This window comes from Podarcis vaucheri, assembly GCF_965113315.1.
Source record: "Podarcis vaucheri genome assembly, chromosome: W".
NCBI lineage: Eukaryota > Metazoa > Chordata > Lepidosauria > Squamata > Lacertidae > Podarcis > Podarcis vaucheri.
In genome coordinates, this window is record NC_138757.1 from 3,761,129 (window position 1) to 3,785,991 (window position 24,863).

The window sequence follows — 24,863 nt, forward strand, 5'->3', positions numbered from 1 at the left end:
GGAATATACATATAATTTCCATGCAAACAAATCAGGATGAATGCGCGTTCTTGTATAACCTTCCTGCAAACAAGTAAGAATGGATGTGCATTGCTCAGTAAAAAGCAAACATTGTTGAATCTCCACAGAAGCTTTGTGCACACAAATTGGAATGAATGTTCATCTTGAGGAGCTCTTAGGCTTTTAGGAAGCACAAGATCCTGTAAGGCAACATATAAACTAGCACAACCAAAATCTGTCTACACAGGTACATCTTGGATGATGACTACATTAGCTCTATGGGATCCAAATTTCCAGTCTGGTGGTCCCCTCCAGAGGTTCTTTTGTACAGCAAATTCAGCAGCAAATCAGACATTTGGGCTTTTGGTGAGCTGAAAGTGTGTGTCACTGATGTAGAACCTGGAATAGCCAGAGGATGAGCTTTCTATGGCAGTAGATTTAAGGAAAGTTTGTTATTGGTATGAGCATTCATGTGCATGCACACTTCTTCAGATACTTCAGGTATCTGAAGAAGTGTGCATGCACACGAAAGCTTATACCCAGAACAAACTTAGTTGGTCTCTAAGGTGCTACTAGGGACGCGGGTGGCGCTGTGGGTTAAACCACAGAGCCTAGGACTTGCTGATCAGAAGGTCAGCGGTTCGAATCCCCGTGACGGGGTGAGCTCCCGTTGCTCGGTCCCTGCTCCTGCCAACCTAGCAGTTCGAAAGCACATCAAAGTGCAAGTAGATCAATAGGTACCGCTCCGGCGGGAAGGTAAACAGCGTTTCTGTGCGCTGCTCTGGCCACATGACCCGGAAGCTGTACGCCGGCTCCCTCGGACAATAAAGCGAAATGAGCGCCGCAACCCCAGAGTTGTCCGAGACTGGACCTAATGGTCAGGAGTCCCTTTACCTTTTAAGGTGCTACTGGACATTAAAAAAAAAAAATCGACTGCGTCAGACCAACACGGCTACCTACCTGAATTTAGGACATTAGTGAGGGGAGGTGAGTGGCTCTCCAGATGTTCTAATTAAATTATTAATGCTAATTGCAATAACCCTATACACATTTTCCTGGGAGCTGCATCATGTCGCTTCCTTCTGAGTAGGCGCGCGTGAAGCCGAGCTGCAGAACCGACTGGGTTCTTGCCCGATGGCAACTCTACCCTCCCCACCCACGCTGTAACTCTATGGCCTCGCGCCAGCACACCGCCGCCCTCTGCTTAAGGATGAAGCCTTAAGTGTGCGGTGCACTCTAGAAGCGAAAGCTTACTGCACATGTGTGGAGGGGACGGGCGGGGGGGGGGGGGGTAGAAGCTGGTGAAGGTCGCCTGCCAGACCGCCGTCCTTCCTTCAATCGGTCGCTGTCAGCTCACAGATCGGGACCAACATGGACCCTTCGTCCGCCGCGGGAAACCTGGGGGCGATCGTCAACGACCCGCAGCTGCAACACTTCATTGAGGTGGAGACGCAGAAGCAGCGCTTCCAGCAGCTCGTGCACCAGATGACGGAGCTCTGCTGGGTAGGAAGGAGCTGATAGCCCGGGGCGTAGGCGAAGGCCTCCTTCATGCTGCTCACGGCTGACCTTCGGAACTCTCTGCCACAAGATGCGCTGCACCAGGCTTAGAGGATCGGGCAGAGTATCCGAAAGAGGCGGCGGCAGCGGCTCAGATGGAAATCATGATGGAGGAGGAAGAGGGCCGAGGGCTACGGGACAAAAGCCCACCCTCACTCTTTCATGCTACGTGCAATTAACTTGCGGGATGGGGAGCAGATCCGCACCGTACATTTAAAACACATGATTTCCACCCCCCCAAGAATCATGGGAAATAAAGTTTCCCCTTCAGAGGCACAGTTCTCTGACCCTTTAAACAACGGAGCCCAATATTCTTTGGGGGAAGCCATGTTGTTTAAATGTGTGTTGAATGTGGATTTGCCTGTGGTGAGACCAGAAATGTGCTTTAGAAGGTGGTCTAGCAACATCTAGGAGGAGGACTTGTGCCTCTGGGGTGAAGTTTGGTTGTGATGTGGTTGCTCAATTTAAATTAATTTCCCCCCACTTCAAGGTGATCCTCAGGGCCCCTGCCAACTCTATGATTCTGTCTCTGTGGCGATGGACAGAGGCTTTAAAAGTAGGTCATGCAAAGGACTGGTGCCCCTATAGGGGTTACTGTATTTTTCACTCTATAGGGTGCACCGGGCCATAGGGCGCACCTAGTTTTTTTTGGGGGGAAATAAAGAATAAAAAATATTTTTCCCCCCCAGCCCCAAAGAGCAAAGAAGCCAAGACAGCCAGTGGGATCCATCCCGCTGGCTGTCTTGGCTTCCTCTTTAGCCACGCACAACCTCTCCAGCCGGGATGGATTACTGCTGCAAGCTGTGATGATGGTCCTTGTCTTGGGTGGCTTTAACAGGAGATCAAACGAAGTCACAGAGAGCAAGGAGGACTGAAGGCCCTGGGAGCAAAGTCTTTCAGCCTACGCATACTTAACTGCTTTAAGGGTGCCCCCCCCCCAAGCAGTGCATAAATTTTCTGAAATAATACAGAAATTGTGGATACTGATGTTGGAAAACAAGCCTTCTTCAGGAGAAGCTGGCAACTCTCCCAGACTCCCGGCTTGGTCTCCGGTGACCTCCCTGGCTGCAATCCCCGCAGGATCCAGGCTAGGTCTCGATAGGCGATACTTCCCAGCGTGGGAAGTACACACCCACTCCCTCCTGCTTCCCTAGCAGGGAAAGGAGATAGACAGAAACGTCTATTTACATGCTTTTATTTTGACTTTTCAGCACTACAGAAAACATGTCCATTTACTTCAAACTCCTTCCAGCAAGTGGCAAAGACTTCCTGTACAAACGCAAGAGGAAGGTCTCAAATTACACTCTGAGCAAATTCCGGTGCATCGCCCTGTGAACTGACTGTAACATTCTTTCCCACAGTCAGTCCCATCATGTGATGTTTTCAAGCTACCAGTTTGCAGCTGTGTTGCTTCTATATCATAACATACTCCCCCATATGAATCAATGTGAACTTCGCACACTTGACGGCCCCAATCACGGACTGTCTCAGTAGTAAAAGGAAGTTTGTGTGGACGGAGGAAGCCCAGCAATCCTTTGAAAGATTGAAGAAGGCATTCACGTCGGAAAAACAATTACTACATGTGGATTTGGAGAAACCAATGAGGTTGGAGACGGACACGTCAGACAGAGCCATCGGGGCGGTTCTGTTGCAGCCAGGACTGAGCCAGCAGGAATGGAAACCGTGCGCCTTCTTCTCGAGGAAGCTGAGCAAGTCGGAACAAAACTACACCGTGTACGACCGAGAACTGCTAGCAATTTACGCCGCCTTTCGTCGGTGGCGCCATCTGCTGATAGGGGCGCAGCATAAGATCCAGGTCTGCACAGATCACAAGAACTTGGAATATTGGCGGACAGCACGGGTGCTCAACCAGAGACAGATTCGCTGGGCGCAGGAGTTTTCCAAGTTTTCTTTCGAAATCCAGTATGTGCCCGGCGAGCAAAACGTGAGAGCAGACGCTCTTTCGCGGAAACCAGAGTACTTCGAAGGAGAAGGGCCGCCGGAGATCCGTCACGTCATACCGGAGGACCGATGGGTGTGTGGGGGTACTCTAGTGGGCACGAGAGAACTGGCAGGACTCACTAGGCACGATGAATTCGTCCGGACCAAAATCAGGGAACTCCAAGAGGGGAGGGGAGCACCAGAGGGGTTTGAGGAGAAGGAAGGGGTGTTGTACTACAGGGGGGCGATGTACGTACCGGGGGAGGCTCTAAGAAGAAGGGTACTCAAACAACTACATGACACCCCCACAGCGGGACATTTTGGGCAACACAAAACCATGATGCTGGTGACCCGACAATTTTGGTGGCCACGGGTGAGGGAAGATGTACGGGAATATGTAAGAGGGTGTGACCGATGCCAGAGGGCCAAAGGGGAACGCACGATGCCAGCAGGTTTGCTGGAACCCTTACCCACGCCAAACAAACCCTGGGAGGTGGTGTCAATTGATTTCATGACGGATTTGCCCAAATCAAGGGGAAAAACATCAGTGATGGTAGTAGTAGACTTGCTAACCAAAATGTGCCATTTTATCGCCTGCTCCCATGCGGTGACGGCGGAAGAAACGGCACAGTTGTTTGTAGAACACATTTTTAGGCTGCATGGCGCCCCCTTGAGGGTTTTATCTGACCGCGGAAAACAATTTACTTCCCGGTTCTGGAGGAAGCTCATGAGCCTACTGCAAGTCGAGGTAAGCTTCTCGACAGCGAGACACCCAGAAACCAATGGGCAGGCGGAAAGGGCCAACAGTGTACTCCAGCAATACTTACGCTGCTACGTTAGCAAAAGGCAGAATGATTGGGTAGAGAAACTAGTGCTAGCAGAATTTGCGTACAATAATGCTGAACATGTGTCCACCGGTATGAGCCCCTTCTTGGCCAATTATGGGTGTCATCCCAGGGCGTTCCCGGGCAATGAGGAACAGAGCTGGAGTGTGCCTGCTGCTGAACAGTTTGTGGAAGAAATGGAAGCGTTACATCAACAGCTCAAGATGAACCTAGAAAGGGCTAAAGCCAGTTACAAGAAGCAAGCAGATAAACACCGGAGGGAAGGGGAAACCATTAGGGTGGGGGATCGCGTGTGGTTGTCCACTCAAGGGTTACCCTTTAAGGGAGGGTGCAAGAAGTTGCAGCCCAGAAGACTGGGCCCGTTTGAAGTTATACAACAGATAAACCCAGTGGCGTTCAAGCTCAGGTTGCCCAACAACATGAAAATACATCCCGTGTTCCACAGATCCTTGCTCTCACCACACAGAGAGGGGCGGGAATTCGAGGGGCGGGAGGTAGAAGTCTTGCCACAACCACAGGTAGAAGAGAGGGAACACCAGAGCTCGGCCGCAGAGATAGTGGATTCAAGGTGGCGAGGGCGGCAGGTGCAGTACTTGGTGGCGTGGGAAGGAGAGCCCTGGTCGGAAAACGCGTGGGTGCCGGCAGAGGCAGTTGGCGACGAGCAAATGGTGGAAGTGTTCCACCGACGGTTCCCAGATAAACCCAAGCCCTTAGAGCGATTCTGGGAAGAACAGTTCGGCACCACGGAGGAGGAAGAGAGTTTCGAAGGGTTTTCAGAATCCGAAGAAGAATCGGATTGGGAGAGTCATTCCTTGGGTGGGAACCTTAGCAGGTGGGAAGAGGTGTTCACACCCACAGATGAGGAGGAGAGCTCTTTCAGGGGTTTCCTTGGCACGCCGACCAGAGAAGAGGCCGCAACAGAGCACCCGGGTCGGAGGGGGAGTGAAGGGGGCCCTGGGAGGGAGGTGGATGTCAGGGAACTGCCATCAGAGGCACGGGAGAAGGAGAGGGTCTCAGATTCTGCAGGGGAAGGTCCTAGCACTAGAGGGAGACTTAGCCGGGAAGAAGGGGAAGAGAATGAGTGTAACACCAGGGATCCAGGAGAGCAACAGGACAGGGAGGTGCAGGGGCTCCAGGACTCTTTGTTGGAAGTTAGCGAGGAGAGCCCAAGCACCCCGCTGCCCACGCCCACCCTGCGCAGGAGACTCCCGCGCAGTGAGAGGCGGAAACGATTGGGCGTCAAACAACTCTTATGTTGGCAACGCTTTAAGAAACGCCCACAGTCAGATTCTACAAGTGACTAAGGGCAGCCACGCTACTATGGGCTGCGTAGTCCGGAGGGTTTAACCAGGCAATCCGATGCTCAAACGGAGCAGGATTACGCACGAGTAACTCCCAACCATTACAGCTCCCACTTGTATGCCTTTAACCTCTTGGTCCTTTCTAATCATATTTAACAAAACCTCGAGGACCGATATAAAAAGCAATGGAGAAATTGGGCAACCTTGTCGTGTCCCTATCTCAATCTTAAACTCTTCTGTCACTACATTGTTCACAATTAATTTTGCCTTTTGTTCTGAATAAATTGCACCTATACCATTTTCAAAACCTTGACCTACCCCCATCCCCTGTAGATTCTTCATAAAACACCAAGAAATGTTGTCAAAGGCTTTCTCTGCATCCACAAATATCAAGAATGCCTTAGTATTGATATTCACTTGTAGTTTTTCTAAAATATTAATTATATTCCTCATATTGTCAGACAAATGTCTGCCCGGGAGAAAGCCCGCTTGGTCTTTATGGATTTCTTCTACTAACACCTTTTTAAATCTTTTAGCCAAAATATCTGCAAAAATTTTGTAATCCACATTAAGCAGCGATATGGGGCGGTAGTTCTTGAGCTGTGTCTTTTCAGTCTCTGTTTTCGGTATAAGTGTAATGTAAGCTTCCTTCCACGACTCTGGTGCCTTTCTCCCTTCCAATATTTCATTGCAGACTTCCTTCAATGGTTGTATTAACCATTCTTTCAAAGATCTGTAATATCTTGAAGTCAGACCATCTGGTCCTGGAGATTTACCTAATTGCATGTTCTGGATGGCCCCTTCCACCTCCTGATCCGTTATTTTGTAATTCAACATTAGCTGTTTTTCCTGAGAGATTTTGTGTAGTCCATTTATTTTCAAAAATCGATCAATGTCCATTTCTTTCTGCTTCTCCTGTGTATAAAGGTGTTTAAAATACCTCTGAAAACACTTCCTGATCTCCACTGGGTTCTGTATATTCTTTCCTTCCACTTCCAAATTTGTAATAGTATTGAGTTTTTGTCTTTTTTTCATTTGCCAGGCCAACAACTTTCCACACTTATTTGCTGATTCAAATGTCTTTTGCCTCATCTATTTAATCTTCCATTCTATTTCCTGATTCATCAGCTTCGTATATTGTACTTGGTATAACATTATCTCTTTCAGGATCTCCTGTGACTTTGGTTTTGCTCTCAGTTTCTTCTCTCCTTCCTTTATTTTCCCCAGGATTTTATCCTTTTTTTCATTCTGAGTTCTCTTCTTAATTGCATTCTGTTGTATTAGGAATCCTCTCATAACCGCTTTGCTTGCATCCCAAATTACTCTTTTTTCCACTGTAGTATTCATGTTTATCTCGAAATAGTCTCTTAGAGTTTTTTGGGCCTTCTTGGTCACCTCTTCATTCCTGAACAAAGTATCGTTCATCCTCCATCTAAAGGAACCAATTGGCATCAATTTCATTTCCATCTTCACAGCATTATGGTCAGAACAAGTTTTGGGGCAAATCTCCACTTTGCTGATCTTCGGAGCCAATCCCCTGGTTACCCAGTTTTGGTCAATTCTTGTCCATGTCTTTTTAGCCTCAGAGAAAAAAGTTCCCTCTCTTCCCAGGGGATTCTTCATTCTCCAAATGTCAACTAAGTCCATATTTTCAGTCATGTCAAAAAAGGTTTTTGGTAGTCTACCATCTTTGGTGACTACCTGTCTCTGTGCCTTGTCCATATTTGTAGACATCACTCCATTCATATCTCCCATCAAGAGCATATTATAGTCCATAAAATCCGTCAGAGTCTCGTGTAGCTTCTTAAAGAACTCCGATTTTCCTTCATTTGGTGCGTAAATACCTACAATCAGGAATTTCTCTCCTTGTGATTGAATTTCAATTGCAACAAATCTTCCTTGGTCAACTTTGAATATAAATTTCGGTGATAGGCTCTCCTTTGCATAAAGGACTGTTAGGATATTTCCGGGGAGATCGATGGACGTCTGGCAGCCGGCTTGGGGCCATGATGGGCTATATCTCCCTGGCAGTATTCCCAACAAGGACCACTCCTCTTTTTTTAACTTTATCTGATGAGATAAATTCTTGGCCCAGTCTTTTATTACTCAATATCTTCCTATGTAGCCTTATCACATGTGTTTCTTGTAAACAAATCAAGTCCAAATGTTCTTTTTTCAATAAATGAAAGATTCTCCGCCTTTTTTCTGGAGAATTTAGTCCATTCACATTCCAACTCAAAACTTGCAACACCATCATGTAATTATGCTGATGTTCCTCCAACTGCACCCAGTGCTTGCTCTTCTTCTGTTGGTGGTGGTGACGACACGTTCACTGGGAGATCCAAGCCAAAGGATAATGCTGATATATCCAATATTCCCCTATTTGGTGATCTTCTATCCGATGCTCTTTGCTCTAGTCCTCTATCTAATGATCTTCTATCCAATGGTCTTGGCTCTTTTCCGGGTCCCTTCTGCAGATCTTTTTCGTATTTATACAAAAACTTTACTTTATCTTCTACTGATCTTATTTTTATTTTCCTTCCTTTGAAACTGAAGGATAGACCTTGGGGAAACTCCCACCTAAAGTTGATTTTATTCCTTCTCAGCAGGGCAACAATATCTCCATAGTTAGGCCTAAGATCCAAAAGATATTTCGGGACGTCTTTAAAAATTTCCACTCTTGACTGTTGTACTTCTAGGTTCTTCTGGTAGTGCCAACCCAAAATTCTATCTCTCTCTTCTTTAGTTCAAAGGGTGATCAAGCAGTCTCTTGTTCTATTCTTCTCTTTTTACCCTCCTCTTCGAAGTCTGAAGGCCCTCACAATTCTAAACTCTTCTTGATCCAAGTCCAAGTCCCAAAAGTCAGCAAATTCCTGTGTGAGAAAGTCTGTCAAGCTTTCCTTCTCCAATTCAGGTAGGGCTCTGATCCTCAGATTAATCTGTTTTTCTTTAAGTTCAATCATAGCAAGCGTCAACTTATGTTCATCAAGTTGCCTCTGTAGGGCTGGGACTCTCTCTCTCTCCAGTTGTGTTACTTTACATTCCGCAGCAATGGCTTTCTCCCTGGCTTCCTCCGCAGTCTGTCATATCAAAGTAGATTCCTGTATCAATTTCTGGATGGTTTCTGTATTGGTATTCACCTTTTGTCCCAGATTATTTATACTTTCTGTATTTAAGTCAATTTTAATAGTTGCAGCATCCACTTTCGCATTTGTCGCATCCACTTTCACATTTGTCGCATCTGTTTTCTTGTTAAGCTGTTCCAATGAATCATTTATCTTATTTAATGCAACCGCTAAGGCCTCTTCTGTCGACATTCCTCTTGGTTTTGAGTATACTGGTGCAGAAGCATCAGCAGAAGAAGCAGGGAGGCCTGATGTTGAACCTCTCCTGGGTTGCTGCCAAGTCCTCCCAGACCTTAATGTTTTTTCAGCAGTTGACTGGTCTGTTTTTCCCTTTCCATTTGCCATAACACTTAGAAGATTCATGGTCAGTCCCAGAGTCTCACAGTTTTTTTATCTTGCAGCTGGAAATTCCCCTAGCCCAGCTCTTGTAAAGCCACCAGTTTCAAAAGCTTCCACTAGGGGGAAACAGTTTCTATTTATATTAGTCAGTAATGTCCTCCTTTAAACACAGTTCAAACAATCCAAAGTTAGTTTCAGTTTTCAGTTACTTTTACTCCTTTTTAAAAGCAGCCGGAGACAGTAGAAACAATGTATTTCTCTTATGCTAGCTGTCAATGAACGTTCTAAACACTGTCAATGAACATTCCAAAAGACGTCAGTCCTGCTAGCAGCCTGTTCCCAGGGTCAGAGCGGCGGTAATTTAGCTCTCTTAGCTCTCTCCTGCAGGCATACTCAGTCCACAACTCCCCCCCCTTCTCCTGCCTCCAAGGGGGGGGGTTAATGTTCTTTACCAATGGAAATTTAGTCTTTTACACAAGGCTTTCCAAGACTTCAGCTTGCAACCTCATTGCTTCAGTCTATTTACAAAAGGGGAAGGCGGACTTCCTGTATTGAACCTCCCCGTTATGATACCAAATTAAACGTTTAAAAATCCAATTCTCCCGCTTCAGCTCTACTCACGGGTAATTACTTTAAAATCAAATTGTCCACAGGAAAAAGTCAGCACTCTCTGACAACAGCTATGCGGCTTCACTCCGTGGAAGAAGCAGACGATTCGAAGCACCGCGCCACTCACCCCACGTCACTCCGGACCCCTGAAACCGGGTTTCCCCGCGAGTAGGGGAGGCGCAAAAGGTGCCCGCCGAATGCCACGCTCACAGGCTTCTCCCGCCTGTGATTTTTGCGGGTCTCCGCCTTCGCCGTGGCGGCCAGACCCAGATTCCCACGGGGCAAATTCCTCCCGATCAGAGGAATTCCGCCATTACCGGAGGCACCAACCCAGAAGTCGTCCCAGTTTGCAGTTAGCTAAGGCACAGCTTCCTTTGATTCAAAATGGATTATAAAAATACTGTAAGCCCTGATTATGTGTGAGCATATATGAATATATTGATTACTGATAACTGATTATATGAATAGCATAAGGGTAGCCCTTCTTTCCTTGCCTCATAGCAACTGTGTGTGACCCTCTTTCAATGACTGTGTCAACAGAGCTCTCTGAGCTTTCTGTGTCACTTTCAGTATCACTATAATCTGCAAAATCAGAATCATCAGAATCATCATCTGAATTGTCCTCAGTGGGAAATGTGTGAAAAACTACTCTCTCCTGTCCAGGAGCACTCTCTAGAAATTTTGTGAGAACCACCTGGCCAGATTCAGACAAAATTACTCTGTAGAGACCTTTTTCATAACCCACAAAAATGCCTTTGGCATTTCTCACCCCATCTGGAGTTTGTGTCTTTACGTGAGATCCAAAAACCTTAAAATGTGCTACAGAAAGTTTTCTGTGGAATAACCTTTCAAAAGGAGAACATTCCATACCTTTTGAAACCTTTCTCAACCAAGTTTAACAATAACAAGATAAAGGTTCAGCCCAAAACTCATGTGGCAAATGTGAACTCAGCAATTGTGCCTTCATGCCATTCTGCAATTCCTTGTTCACTTTTACACAAATACTTTTGTTCCATGCAGCTTGAGAAACAGCAACTTTGGAGGGACTTCCGGAGGCGGCGCAAAATGGCAATGGCGGTCCCCTTTGCGCTGTGAAGGGGAGCTCCGCAGAAACGGGTCGTCCGCTATGGCAAAGCGGAGACCCATAAAGATAAACCACAGGCAGAGTGAGCCTGTGGCCGTGGGACTCGGCGGGCACCAGAAGCGCCCCCCGAAACGAAGAAGGAACCCCGTAAGGGGCTCCGGAACGTGGAAGGGTGGCGCGGTGCTGTGAGTTGATCGCTCTTTCTGCGGAAGCGAAGCCGCGCGGCTGCTGCCAATGAGCGCTGACCTTTTTTCCTGGAACATCCAATTTTAAACTACAAACCCGTGAGTAGGGGTACTTAAGAATTTCGGGACTAAAGTGACTGAATTTGGCTAAAAGCGGGAGACGTAACCAGGAAGTCCGTCTCCCGGCTGTGCTTAAAAGATTAAAGTAAAGACTGTGACAAGCTGGAAGCGTTTCAAAAGGGTTTCAAAATTGTGGATTACTGTGCAACAACTGAATCTGCTTGTAAGAGACTAAGAGAGAAAATTTCGTTTTATCTTTGTTGGTTTTGGACTGGACTTTTCCTCTCCTTTGTGGATTTATAAATGACGGAGAAGCCCAAATTCACGGGCTGCCAGGATAAAGAAGAACTGTCAAATTGCTGAAACTGTTTAACTATTGAAAGTGACACGTTAGAGCGCTACAGTTTGGATACAAACAGGGAAACTGTTTCTCGCACATTGCTAGAGACTTTGTTTTAACTGCGGGAAAGTTCTGCATGTTAAAAGGGAGCTGAAGGACTCTCTCAACGTTTTAAACTGCTGGGAATTTAATGGCGGAACAACTTTATTCTTTCTTTTGAGGCATCGCTGTACTCCCCCTAGAGGATTTTGGATTTACAACTGCCTGGGATTTGCTTTTTGTTTTGATTCTCTGCTGCCTGACTGTTTACTCTCTGGAACTGCCTTTCCCATGGGGCTGTACATAGCTTGACCTTGGCACGTAGACAGGATTGGAATGAGTGGCACAGGGAAAACAAGATTGGCTAAAACGAAAGCTAAACAACTGGTACAAACAATTTTGACCTCTCAGCCACGCAGATCATCTGTCCCAGCTGTTTTACAGATACAAGAAGGGGAAGTTGAGCAGACATCACTAGAGGATATGGCTGCAGGAGGATCTGCAACAGTTTTAGAACAAATTTTGGGACAATTGGAAAGTCTAAATAAGAAAGCAGACGAACATTCGGCCAAAATTGACCAAGCCACAGCCAGTATTAGCAAATTGACTGAACAAGTGGCTCAACATACACAAGCAATTGGGAGTCTTCAGGAAGCAACTGCAGAAAACCGCAAGTTGGCAGAGGAAGCTAACCAAAAAGCCTCGGAAGCCAATCAGAAGGCCGAAGCAATACAAGTGGAGGTAAAACCTTTGCATAAACAGATTAGTGAACAGCAGGCCTACCTGTCTATGATTGAATTGAGAAATAGGGAAAATAACCTTAGATTGAGAGCTATCCCAGAACTTGAACAGGGGGATTTGATTGGCTATTTGACATCAGAATTTTCAAAGTTCTGGGGTATCGAAGAAGACAAGGATTTCAAAATTGTTAGTGCTTTTAGATTGGGACGAGTGGTGAGGAAGGACAGATCCAGAGACTGTTTGATCATTTTGAGATCTAAGCAGGACAGAGACAAAATACTAGGCCTACATTTTGAAAAATCACTTGTTATTCAAGGCATCAGAGCAGAAATTTATAAAGATATACCGAAGCAACTTTTGGATCTCAGATCTACATACACAGATTTAACAAGGTTATTGAAAGGTAATTCAATTCCCTTTAGGTGGGAATTTCCACAAGGACTATCTTTTAACTTCAAAGGAAAGAAAGTTAAAATCAAAACAGCAGAAGATCAACAAAAGTTTGTGAACGACCACGGAGAGGACCTTCAGAAAGGGATTGTAGGACCTGAGGCTTGGCCACCACCACATCCCATACCTACACCCTCGGGTCCAGAAGACCAAAAGGAGGAGACGCCACCACAAAACTAACAGACTGATCCAGGATGTCTCTGCAGCTTCTCAGCTGGAATATTAATGGAGGGAATTCCCCGGAAAAAAGGAGAAGAATATTTCATATATTGAAGAAAGAACAATTGGACATTATCTGCTTGCAGGAAACCCATGTGACTAGGCTCCATAGAAAGGTGTTAATTAACAAAAGATTAGGCCAAGAATTTATTTCATCGGACAGAGTCAAAAAAAGAGGAGTGGTGATCTACGCAAAGGAGAGCCTATCACCAAAGTTTTTATTCAAAGATGAGCAAGGAAGAATTTTGGCAATTGAGATTCAAACTCAAGGAGAAAAGTTTTTGATATTAGGAATATATGCACCGAATGAGGGGAAATCAGAATTTTATAAGAGACTGCATGAGACTATGCTGGATTATCTGGATTATAACAACATCATTATTGTCAGAGTTGCTCCCCAATCCTAGCTCACAGAGGATCACGCTAGCCAGCGATCATTAAGTAAAAGTCTTTATTGAGTTACAGTTCCCATTCTCAAGCTGCTGCGTGCAACTCTACGTCTTATGGTTAGATCGGCGAAGCTCTGTCTGGGTCCCCGCCTCCTGTACACCAACTTAATATCCTAGCCCTGCTCCACCTTTTCCGCCTGACTGTTCTCCTCTGGGTCCCTCTGCCCCCCGGGGTCTCCTCCCTCCGGGACTCCTCCGACGCCGACCCCCCGGACCCTTCTGTCTCCTTGCGCCGGGCTTTAGGACCTGGCTCCCTCTCCGGGCTGCCTACTGCGTCACTTCCCTGTGCATTTGAACTTGGCGCGCGCGCCCAACCTTCCACTTTCCGTCTGACCATTTCTTCGCTCCCTGATGGAGGTGTGGCCACTCCTGACTCGTGCCCTCCCTCCTGTTGTGAGCTGCCAGCGCTTGATCCCTGCCCCCCTTCCTCTTCCCTGCTCTCTGGCGGTGACGCTGGTCCCGATCTCCAACTGCTCCCCTCTGAGTCCCCTCTGGCTCTATCTTCCTGGGGTGTCCCCCTAGGCTCCCCCCTTGCCCTGGCCACTGGTGCTCCTTTCTGTGAATCTTCTGATTCACTGGAAAGACTCGGAGATCTCGGGTCGTCGTCATCACTCATCTTTTCTTCTGCCTCCTCCTCCTCGCTCTCTGTTTCCTCCCTTGCCCTTGCCTCTGCTCCTGAACCCCTGACAATTATGATGGGAGATATGAATGGGGTGGTCTCCACAAATATGGACAAGTCACAAAATCAAAATTTAACAAAAGATGGCAGACTACCTAAAACTTTTTTTGAACTAACTGACAATATGGATTTGGTTGACATTTGGAGGACAAAGAACCCCCTAGGAAAAGAAGGAACATTCTTTTCTGAAGCCCATCTGTCATGGACAAGAATCGACCAAATATGGATAACTAGAGGACTGGCACCTAAGACTAGAAAAGTGGAAATCTGCCCAAAAACCTGCTCCGACCATAACGCCATGAAAGTGGAAATGAGACTAATTCCAATCGGTTCCTTCAGATGGAAAATGAATGACACCCTATTAAGAGATCAGGAGATTGTGAAGAAGGCCCAAAAGACTTTAAAAGACTATTTTGAAATAAATTTGAACACTACGGTGGAAAAAAGAGTAATCTGGGACGCAAGTAAAGCTGTTATGAGAGGGTTTCTGATACAACAGAACAAGATAAAGAAAAGACTCTGGAATGAAAAAAAGGATAAGATCTTAGAGAAGATAAGAGATGGTGAGAAAAAATTGAGATCAAAACCAAAATCACAGGAGGTTCTGAGAGAAATCAAATTCCACCAAGCACAATATGCTAAATTGATAAATCAAGAAGTTGAGTGGAAAATTAAACTTATGGAACAAAAATCATTTGAATCAGCAAATAAGTGTGGGAAACTGCTAGCATGGCAGTTGAAAAAGAGACAAAAACTGAATACGGTCACAAACCTAAGGATCGAAAGGAGAAATATCCAGAAACCTGAGGAAATTAGAAAGTGCTTCCAGAGATACTTCAAACAACTTTACACGCAAGGGCCGCAAAAAGAGACTGAGATAGACCAATTTTTAAAAATTAATGGGCTACCTAAATTATCTCAGGAAAAGAGAACAATCCTGAACTATAGGATAACACAACAAGAAATTGAGGGTGCCATTCAGAATATGCAACTAGGCAAATCTCCAGGGCCAGATGGACTTACCTCCAAGTACTATAAGACATTGAAAGATTTCTTGGCACAACCATTATTGGAGGTTTGTAATCAGATCATGGAGGGGAAGAAGGCACCTGAATCGTGGAAAGAAGCTTTCATCACATTGATACCTAAACTGGAATCTGAAAAGACTTAACTTAAGAACTACCGTCCCATCTCACTCCTAAATGTGGATTACAAAATTTTTGCAGATATCTTGGCAAATAGACTCAAAAAAGTGTTAAATGAAGTAATTCATAAAGATCAGGCAGGCTTTCTCCCAGGTAGACATTTGTTTGATAACACTAGGAACATTATTGACATTTTGGAACTTTTGCAAACTAATATCAATACAAAAGCAGTGTTAATTTTTATTGATGCGGAGAAGGCCTTTGACAATATTTCTTGGACGTTCATGAAGAAAAACCTCGAAGGGATGGGAGTGGGACAGGGGTTTGAAAATGGAATAGAGGCAATTTATTCAGAGCAAAAAGCTAAATTGATAGTTAACAATGTGGTGACAGAAGAGTTTAAAATTGAAAAAGGAACACGACAAGGTTGCCCCATATCCCCTTTGTTATTTATTTCAGTCCTGGAGGTGCTTTTGAACATGATTAGGGAGGACCGGTTGGTGCAAGGAATACAGGTCGGAGTGAAACAATACAAACTGAAAGCTTTTGCAGATGATTTGGTTTTAACATTACAGGAGCCAGAATCTAGTACGAAAAGAGTTTTAGAATTAATTCATGAGTTTGGTCGGGTGGCGGGATTCAAACTGAACAAACAAAAAACTAAGGTTTTGGAAAAAAAATTGACAATTGAGGAATCAGAAAGGTTTCAGAACCTACTTTTAGAGAACACTGATGTCCTAGATCTGGAAGGGTTTAATAATGCTTTTGGATGGCATGCATATTTGTGGTACGACAAGGTTAAGGTTCATAAAGGGTTCAAAAACCATATTGTCAGAAAAGCAATATTTATTGTCTGGACAAAATACAAAGACTTACTAGAAAATAAGACCCCGAGATGGTTATCACCAATGGAGGCTAAGGCCCGAAAAAGACTCAATATGGAGGCCGGCTGGCCGAAATATTGGGAAATAATAGAAAAAATTGGAGACAATTGGAGGTTGCAGAGCTTGGAGAAATTAAAGAATAAGGTGCGAGATTGGTTACATTACGCTCAAATCAAAGAGGTTTTTAAACTGGATAAAAAGATAGGATTCCAGGTGGAAAAATCGAAGTTAGAGTCAGAATTGTTAGATCCAAAGACTAAGGTACTTTCAAGAATGTATAACTTGCTGCTTAAATGGAATACTCAGGATGAGACAGTCAAATCAGCCATGATAAAATGGGCTCAGGATATTGGGCATAACATTATGTTTGAGGACTGGGAAAGGTTATGGACCACCGGAATGAAATTCACGGCATGTAATGCCTTGAAGGAAAATATTATGAAAATGATATATAGGTGGTACATGACCCCAGTCAAGCTTGCAAAAATATATCACCTGTCTGATAACAAATGTTGGAAATGTAAGGAGGCTGAAGGGACATTCTTTCACCTCTGGTGGACTTGTCCAAAAGTGAAGGCTTTCTGGAAAATGATCTATAATTAGTTAAAAAAGGTATTTAAATATACCTTTGTTAAGAAACCAGAAGCCTTCCTCTTGGGCATTGTCGGCCAGAAAGTGTTAAAGAAGGATAGAACTTTTTTTATGTATGCGACTACAGCAGCAAGAATACTTATTGCAAAACATTGGAAGACACAAGATTTGCCCACACTGGAAGAGTGGCAGACGCAATTGATGGATTATATGGAACTGGCTGAAATGACTGGCAGAATCTGAGATTTTGGAGAAGAAACAATGGAAGAGGACTGGAGAAAATTTAAGGACTAGCTACAAAAACAGTACAAGTTGTATGAATGTTAAGAAATTGCATGATCCAGAAAAATATGGCTCCAGTAATTTGACTGTGAGATACAGAAAACTACCGTATTTTTTGCCCTATAAGTCACACTTTTTCCCCTCCAAAAATGAAGGGGAAATGTGGGTGCGTCTTATGGGGCGAATGCAGGCTTTCGCTGAAGCCTGGAGAGCGAGGGGGGTCGGTACGCACCGACCCCTCTCACTCTCCAGGCTTCAGGAAGCTATCCGCTAGCTGTGGGAGACCCAGCTCTCCCAGGGCTAGCGGACTGCTTGCCGGCACCCAGAAGCTTGGGGCACGCTGAGCTCAGCACGCCCCAAGCTTCTGTATTAGCGCAGCGGTCCGCTAGCCGTGGGAGAGCTCCGCGGCTCTCCCAGGGCTAGCGGACTGCTTGCCGGCACCCAGAAGCTTGGGGCGCGCTGACCTCAGCACACCCCAAGCTTCTGTATTAGCGCAGCGGTCCGCTAGCCCTGGGAGAGCTCCGCGGCTCTCCCAGGGCTAGCGGACTGCTTGTTGGCACCCAGAAGCTTGGGGCGCGCTGACCTCAGCACGCCCCAAGCTTCTGTATTAGCGCAGCGGTCCGCTAGCCCTGGGAGAGCTCCGCGGCTCTCCCAGGGCTAGCGGACTGCTTGCCGGCACCCAGAAGCTTGGGGCGCGCTGACCTCCGCACACCCCAAGCTTCTGTATTAGCGCAGCGGTCCGCTAGCCCTGGGAGAGCTCCGCGGCTCTCCCAGGGCTAGCGGACTGCTTGCCGGCACCCAGAAGCTTGGGGCGCGCTGAGCTCCGCACACCCCAAGCTTCAGGATTAGCGCAGCGGTCCGCTAGCCCTGGGAGAGGCGCCCGGCTCTCCCACAGCTAGCGGAGACCTTGCCGGCACCCAGAAGCTTGGGGCGTGCTGAGCACCTGGGGGGGGGGAAATAAATTTTTTTCCCCTTTATTTCCCCCCCAAAAAACTAGGTGCATCTTATGGGCCGGTGCGTCTTATGGGGCGAAAAATACGGTAAGTTATAAGTAAGATAAGGTCGAAATTTAAAGAAATATTATGTTTAATCTAAGGTACAAATAATTGACAAAAATTACTTTAAGTTTAGAAATATAACATTTGAAAAGTACAAAATAAGGCATGAAACAAGGTAATAATTTGCTGGTATTTTTTATTACAAAGAACGCAGAGTAAGGGAGATGTGAGGAAGTCCAGTTAGTAATATATAAAAAAAGGTTATGAACAATTGTGTTTTTCTTTTTTCTTTTCTATATTGTTTGTTGGTGTATTAGTATTTGTTTTTCTGTTTGTTTGTTTTTTGGTGAAGGGATTTTGTGGGTTTAATATGTGATTTTCTATTTTGTGTTTGAAAACTTAATAAAATATTTTTTTTTTTAAAAAAAGAGAAACAGCAACTTTGTGCTTTATCCCTTGTTTCTCCAGGAAATCCTGAAATTGTGAAAAGACAATCAATGTTAGCATCATGAACATCCTTAATCTTGTCACAAAACTCTTTAAACCTTGTTAAGGCTTCTTTGGGACTCTGCAAAATGTATATCCATACATAATGAGAGAAATTATCAACACATATAAGATAGTATTTAGCATTGCCTCTAGATGGTGCTAGAGGACCAATCACATCAGCATACACTCGCTGAAAGACACTGGTAATCTTTGTCTTCTTATCCTCGACGTTTTTCGACACACCTGCAAGAGAAATCATGTTAGAATCATTTGCATTACAATTATTGTAATCAGATTCTACAAATGCCAACAGATACAGTCCATCTGGCAGAAAGATACAGCTCTCCATCTTTGAAGATTTTGCAGCTTTCCTTATCATAGGACAACACCAGTCCTTTTTTTGTGATCTGCAGATTAAACTTTAAATCAGGAACAAAATACACATTGCTAATTGTTAAGTTCAGGCTTTTCAGGTAAACAGTTCCGAACCCTGTCGCTTCGATCTCCTGGCCATTGGCCTGTTTCACAGTGAAGCGTTGCTCCTTAAATGTAGAAAACAGTTCCTGGCGTGATGCCATGTGCTGCGTGCAGCCTGTGTCCAAAACAAACGCGTTTTCCACGGAAAATGTGGCCTTTGTCGACAGCAAAGCTTTAGCTGGTTTCACCTGGGTCTTAGTATGACCTTTGCTTGAAGCCTCAGGCTTTCCAGAGCTCCCTCTAGCTCCTTTCTGTTGACGTGGTTTCTTACAGTCCCTCTGAACATGCCCAGGCTTGCCATAATTGTAACAACAAACAGTGTTCAGAGTTTCAGTTTGCTCTTTCCTTGCAATAGAGGTGGGGGCGCTATAACTCCGAGCATCACTCCCCCTGTCAGCAACATCCATTGCAGCAAAAACAGGAACAGCAACAGTTCCTTCACTCCCCCTTCGGGGCTCAAAGCTCCTCCCAGCTTTAGATAAGCTTTCAAGAATCTGGCCAACGCCATCTTGGCTCTCCCCTTCTGGGGTAGTCAACTTTCGGCTCTTGCTTCTCACTCCAGCTTCACAAGCTTTTCAGAGCTTCTGAGAGAACAAAGCCATCTCAATCTCTTTTTTAAAAAAAATAATTTTAATTAACAGGCCAATCACATCACATTATCCAAATCACATTAGTTCCAAATTATACAGCCAAATTTTAAATTTTGTTGGGGGTACCCATACATCAAGCTCCACACGAGTCCAAAACTCCGAACGAGTCCAAACATCACTTATATTACTGCTTTAATTAGACAGTTCTATCCAGTTCAATCCAGATAGTCCTTTATTACTTTCTTTCTCCTCTTGTTATCGTATATTCCTTTCTTTGCGATCTCTGATAATTTTCACAAGCAGATTGAAAACAGGCATCCTCTGTGTGGGTTTTGTACTCTCCAAAGATCATATCGCTCAGGGACAGCCTCTGTTCAACGCTTCCATAAAAAAAATTTAATCTTCGGTCTGTCCTTTACTTTTCTCAGGCTTGCCAAATAAATCAAATGATTCAGGAGGCTCTGTCAGGTCAAGATTGCGTTCTTCTCTTTCGAATGGTCCTGATTCTCCTCCCCCTGTCCTTCTTTCTCCGGCAAGCCTGTCTTGGCGAGACGCCATTTTTTAACTGCGTCATAAAAATTTTCCTCTTTCTCACCGTTCACCAATCCTCTCTCCTGTTATAATCCATCCTACACAGTTCTTGAATTCCTGCTTGTGATTAGTAAAAACGCAATGATCTTATTTCTATCTGGGGTGAAGGGTTATTAATATCACATCGTGCAAAGAAAAAAAAGTTTTTTCCTCCACCCCCCCCTTCATTCCAAACATACAGTCTCCTAGTGATGATTCATCAGAAGATTTACTTATCCATCCTTCACTCCCGGTCACAGAGATCCATTAATCAGCAGTCTTATCTCTCGAACGTTACTTGATGTATGTGCTTCAGCTTCATTCCAATCGTATGTTTCCAATTATAATTCCGAGCTGAAGCTAACCAGCACGCGCTAATTGGAATCGGCGTCAGGAAGATCTGACTTCACCAAGGGCTCGTGCCAAGTGTTCGGCACCCCCATCTCTCGGATCAGAGGGTGCATTGTGAACACCGCTGGCAAGGCAGCCCCCCGTCTCCTGGGGGGGGGGTAGGAAGACTGCATACTTCCCATAGCAGCCCCTTAATTACCTCGTATGGGTCAGAGAGATGTAATTGTTGGCCATCTTCCAACGCGCCACCTGGTGGCCCCCAAAGCCATCTCAATCTCAAGCTTCAGCTTTCAGCAGTGAGCTGAAAACTCCAAAGGTTTATTGGGCTGTTTACAAGCTGCGTGCACCTGGCAGTCAGCCCAGCTTGGAAAGTCCCTTTTCTAAGAGTCTGTAAACAACAAGCCTTCGCTGTTATTCCAACAGCTCTTCGCTGCTTGGAAAGTCCCTTCTTTCCCAGTCTGTGAGATAGCAAGCAAACGCTGAAATCCCAACAGAAATTGCAGCCTTTCAGCTTAGCTTTCGCTTCAGCTTGCTTTTGTCTCACTCTTCGGAAGCTTTCTAGCTCACAAATAAGCTCAAAAAGTACTCACGTCTTGTCGCTAGGCAACGGAACTTGGCAGGCGACGGCAGACCTTATCAGTTTTCCCTGGAATGCGAAGTATGTGGCTCTCTCCGTGCTGTTTCAATCCAAAAAACAGCTACTGTGAACCAGAGAAGAATCAATCTGCGTTCACTTTTTAGCCATAAATCTTCATACCTTTCAGGGATCCGTCCGTGGAACGTAGCTTATCAGCCATACGTCTACAGCCATCCTTTGTAGCTTCCATCCGCTCACTACCACTCCCTTTTCAGAGGATGTTTTTACCATCCATCGACCTCCGATCTGCTACCCGATGTCGGAAAACAAGCCTTCTTTGGGAGAAGCTGGCAACTCTCCCAGACTCCCGGCTTGGTCTCCGGTGACCTCCCTGGCTGCAATCCCCGCAGGATCCAGGCTAGGTCTCGATAGGCGATACTTCCCAGCATGGGAAGTACACACCCACTCCCTCCTGCTTCCCTAGCAGGGGAAAGAGATAGACAGAAATGTCTATTTACATGCTTTTATTTTGAGTTTTCAGCACTACAGAAAACATGTCCGTTTACTTCAAACTCCTTCCAGCAAGTGGCAAAGACTTCCTGTACAAACGCAAGAGGAAGGTCTCAAATTACACTCTGAGCAAATTCCGGTGCATCGCCCTGTGAACTGACTGTAACATTCTTTCCCACAGTCAGTCCCATCATTCCCATCATGTGATGTTTTCAAGCTACCAGTTTGCAGCTGCGTTGCTTCTATATCGTAACAACTGATGGCACCTGGTTTAGGTGGCTTTAAAAGATAATTGGATGAAGTCCTGGAGGAGGAGGAGAGGTCTATTGATTGGCTAAATAAAACCTCTAGATTCTGAGGCTTTTCAATTCCGTGTTGCTGGAAACAACCAGTGGCTGTGCATGTGGCTACTGGGAATTCAGTTCCTGGAAAGAAGCCACTGTGAGAAACTTGATGGTGGACTTGATGGACCGTGGATCTGATCCAGCCATGGCTCTCTTTATGTTTGTATTGGTGGCCTGTGGTGAGTGGGTGCAAATTCACTGCTGCTTACACTCACCAACATAGCAGAGCTCCAACATCTTTAATAGCTGTAATGTAGGAAGTGTAGTAAGTGGTGTTGGCATGGGGATATACTGGTGAGGACATATACACCTATTGAAATTGCTGGTACTGCTGCTGATAATGCATGCAAGCAAAGAATGACAGATGGTGAGGGATGACTGGAATAATAGTCCCAACAACACTGGGCATGGGGAGGGCATAGATTCCTCAGTCCTGTTTTACCTAGGCATGCAAAGCGATTGAATGTGAACCCTTCTTCATGAAAGAGTGTGCTGTACAACTAAGATATAGCTCCCAGGTGGAGACAGGCCATGAATCAGGAAACTGCAGGGGATATTGCAGTTTATTTTTTGATGTTAGCCTTCTCATAGTTGAAACAGCTGTGGTGGTGGCACAGTGGAAGGCAGTGAGGATGGAGAGGCCACCTGGGTGTTTTGTGTTCTGAGCCAGCTGTTCTGTTTAGAGTTACAGGACAGGAATTCCAGGCATGTCCCTCTTGTATATTGCAAAAAGGGTGTGTGTGTGTGTGTTTTGGGACTGGTTCTGTGGTTCAAAATTCTGAACTGCTGGTGTCTCTTGAATGCTCCTAAGCCCTATATACTAGGAAGAGAAGGGGTATAACTCAGTTGTATAACTTGTGTGTGCAAAAGGCACTAACTTCAATTCCTGGCATCTCCAGGTAGGGCTGGGAATGTTCCTCGTTGGAAATCACTGTCAGTCAGAGCAGATAGTACCAAGCTACATGGACCAGTAGTCAGAGTCAGTATAAGGCAGCTTCCTGTCTTCCTAAACAATGCTTACTCTTCCATATCTTGAATAGGAGAAATGCATGGACAAGCCCGGCCCCAAATTGGACAGCCGCGCGGACACATGCTTTGTGAACTGTGTGGAGCACTTCATTGACACCAGTCAGTTCATTCTCAACCGACTGGAGCATACACACAAATCCAAGTCGCCCTTCTCCGAAAACCTCTCTGACTGATATGGGTGTTGCAGTGCCTCAGTTTCCTTCCTTAATGAGAAACCAACCTACTGAATGAGAGAAGAGGAGGAGGTGGAGAACAAGGAGAACAAGCAGAAGAAAGGATCAAAAGTTGTGAAGGACTTTGGCCTCCACATTCAGGACAGACTTCTGGGTTTTCTGGCCAACGTGAGCAGTTCTGGTTTAAAATTCCCATCTTGTGAACATTTAGCAGTCAGACAAGTGAAGCCTTGCTGATTCGCGTGGGCTTGTGCTGCCCAGGTTTTAAAAATTTTGCTGTTGGATAACAAGAGCTTCATAGCAGAACTGTAGCATCAAACAACTTGCTTTCCCAGTGGTGTGACCAGGGAAGCACACCTATCAATATTCAATCATTTCCTCCATTTTGAAATGAAGGGAGCTGGGAAGTTTCAGACATGAATGTTGTTCCTGGGAAAAGCAAAGGTGACTTTTTAAAATGGTATTGTGTTTTAGCACGACTGATATAAATTGCTCACCTGCAGCTTGAACATGTGGCTGAGCTGACGCTTTTGTAAATCGCAACTAGTGTTGCAGTTGAACAGAGGGAGGCTGACTTTGCTTGCTGTCATGTGCCATTTAAGCTGCATATTCAAGCCCTCCTTTACATAGCTAGGAAGAAGTAACCCCAGAGGACATGGGAACTGAATACCATTCATCTGGTCATGTAAATGTTTCACTTACCAAGTACAAAAGTCAGTTTTAACTTTCTCCATTAATTCCTTTCCTGCTGATCAGTGGAATAAACATCAAATAGATTCATTTTAAACTGCCTGTTGAGTCAGTGGTGATTCCTTCTGCTTTGATTGCTAGGGATTTAGAAATAGGAATGCTGTTGCTAGCAGTTATGGTGTTCTGGAATATGAGAATGCTGTGCTGTTAAAAGATAGTTTGAAATTCTCTTCTCACCGTCTGTTAGAGAAGCAGTCTCTGAGTTAAGCATACTAAGAGATACATCAATTGCTGGTAAGTCTACACAAGTTATTAGTCCTCACCTCAAACAGTTTTTATAACTAGCTATCCACTCATGTATATTACAAATGTGTGTTTCCCCTCACAAAAAACCCATGTTTGGATAGCTTCTCTTCTGTCTGGTCTAAATAGATCTTTACTTGCCACAAGTGACCACTTCAATAGTTGCATAGATACTGGCTAAGCCATTAATCAATTAATGCATAGGAGAGTATTGACCACACTGACTGGCAGCAGGGTTTTCAACAGGGTGTCTCCCAGCCTTACCCGGAGATGCTGGGGATTGAGCTTGAGGCCTTCTGTGGGCAGCACAGAGGCTGTTCCCATGAGCTACAGTTCTTTATGTTGCATATGTATGCTGGCGAGAGAGGAGGGACAGCCCACTTATTTTCTAGGTTGAGCAGAGAGAGTGTACTCCATGCCTCCTCGCTTAGTTTAATGACTATAATGTGCCTTGAATTCCTTGTTGCTCAAGGTTACCGGACTGCAGCTTAAATATGAGGCTGCTGTAAATGCATCAGGAAACAGGTGGCTTGTCTTTGAAAGATTGCTTAATATGGAAAGGCAAAGGCAGCCTACTAACAAAGTTTGCTGGTTTAAAAGTTCCTTATGAGTCCAACACCACGATAGATGAAGCCAAACTCAGCGACTTATCTCTCAGAGGTATCTGCCCTTGTAATGTTTCAGATCAGGAGGATAACACTACACATACCAGACCTGTTTTATTAGCCTACCACGTACTGCAGAACTTGCACAAATGCAGAACCTCTTGAGTCTTCCAAACACTGGTTTGCTGTTCTGCCCAGAAGTGAGAGTGAGAAATCAAAGCTTCAGTTTCTGCATTGGGTGAAGTTTTACTTTTAAGGCTTTGGCGGATGCCTGAGCTGCAAGCAATATTGC

General features: G+C 45.2%; 1 protein-coding gene across 1 annotated transcript; it reads left to right on the forward strand.

Moving 5' to 3' along the window:
- The first annotated feature begins 1,347 nt into the window (after window positions 1–1,347).
- On the forward strand, window positions 1,348–23,760 carry LOC309523326 (mitochondrial import inner membrane translocase subunit Tim8 A-like). Its single transcript, XM_082207131.1, has 2 exons — window positions 1,348–1,503; window positions 22,812–23,760. Exons 1-2 carry the CDS (start codon window positions 1,372–1,374, stop codon window positions 22,971–22,973), a joined length of 294 nt encoding a protein of 97 aa, XP_082063257.1. The 5' UTR covers window positions 1,348–1,371; the 3' UTR covers window positions 22,974–23,760.
- The last annotated feature ends 1,103 nt before the right edge of the window (window positions 23,761–24,863 follow it).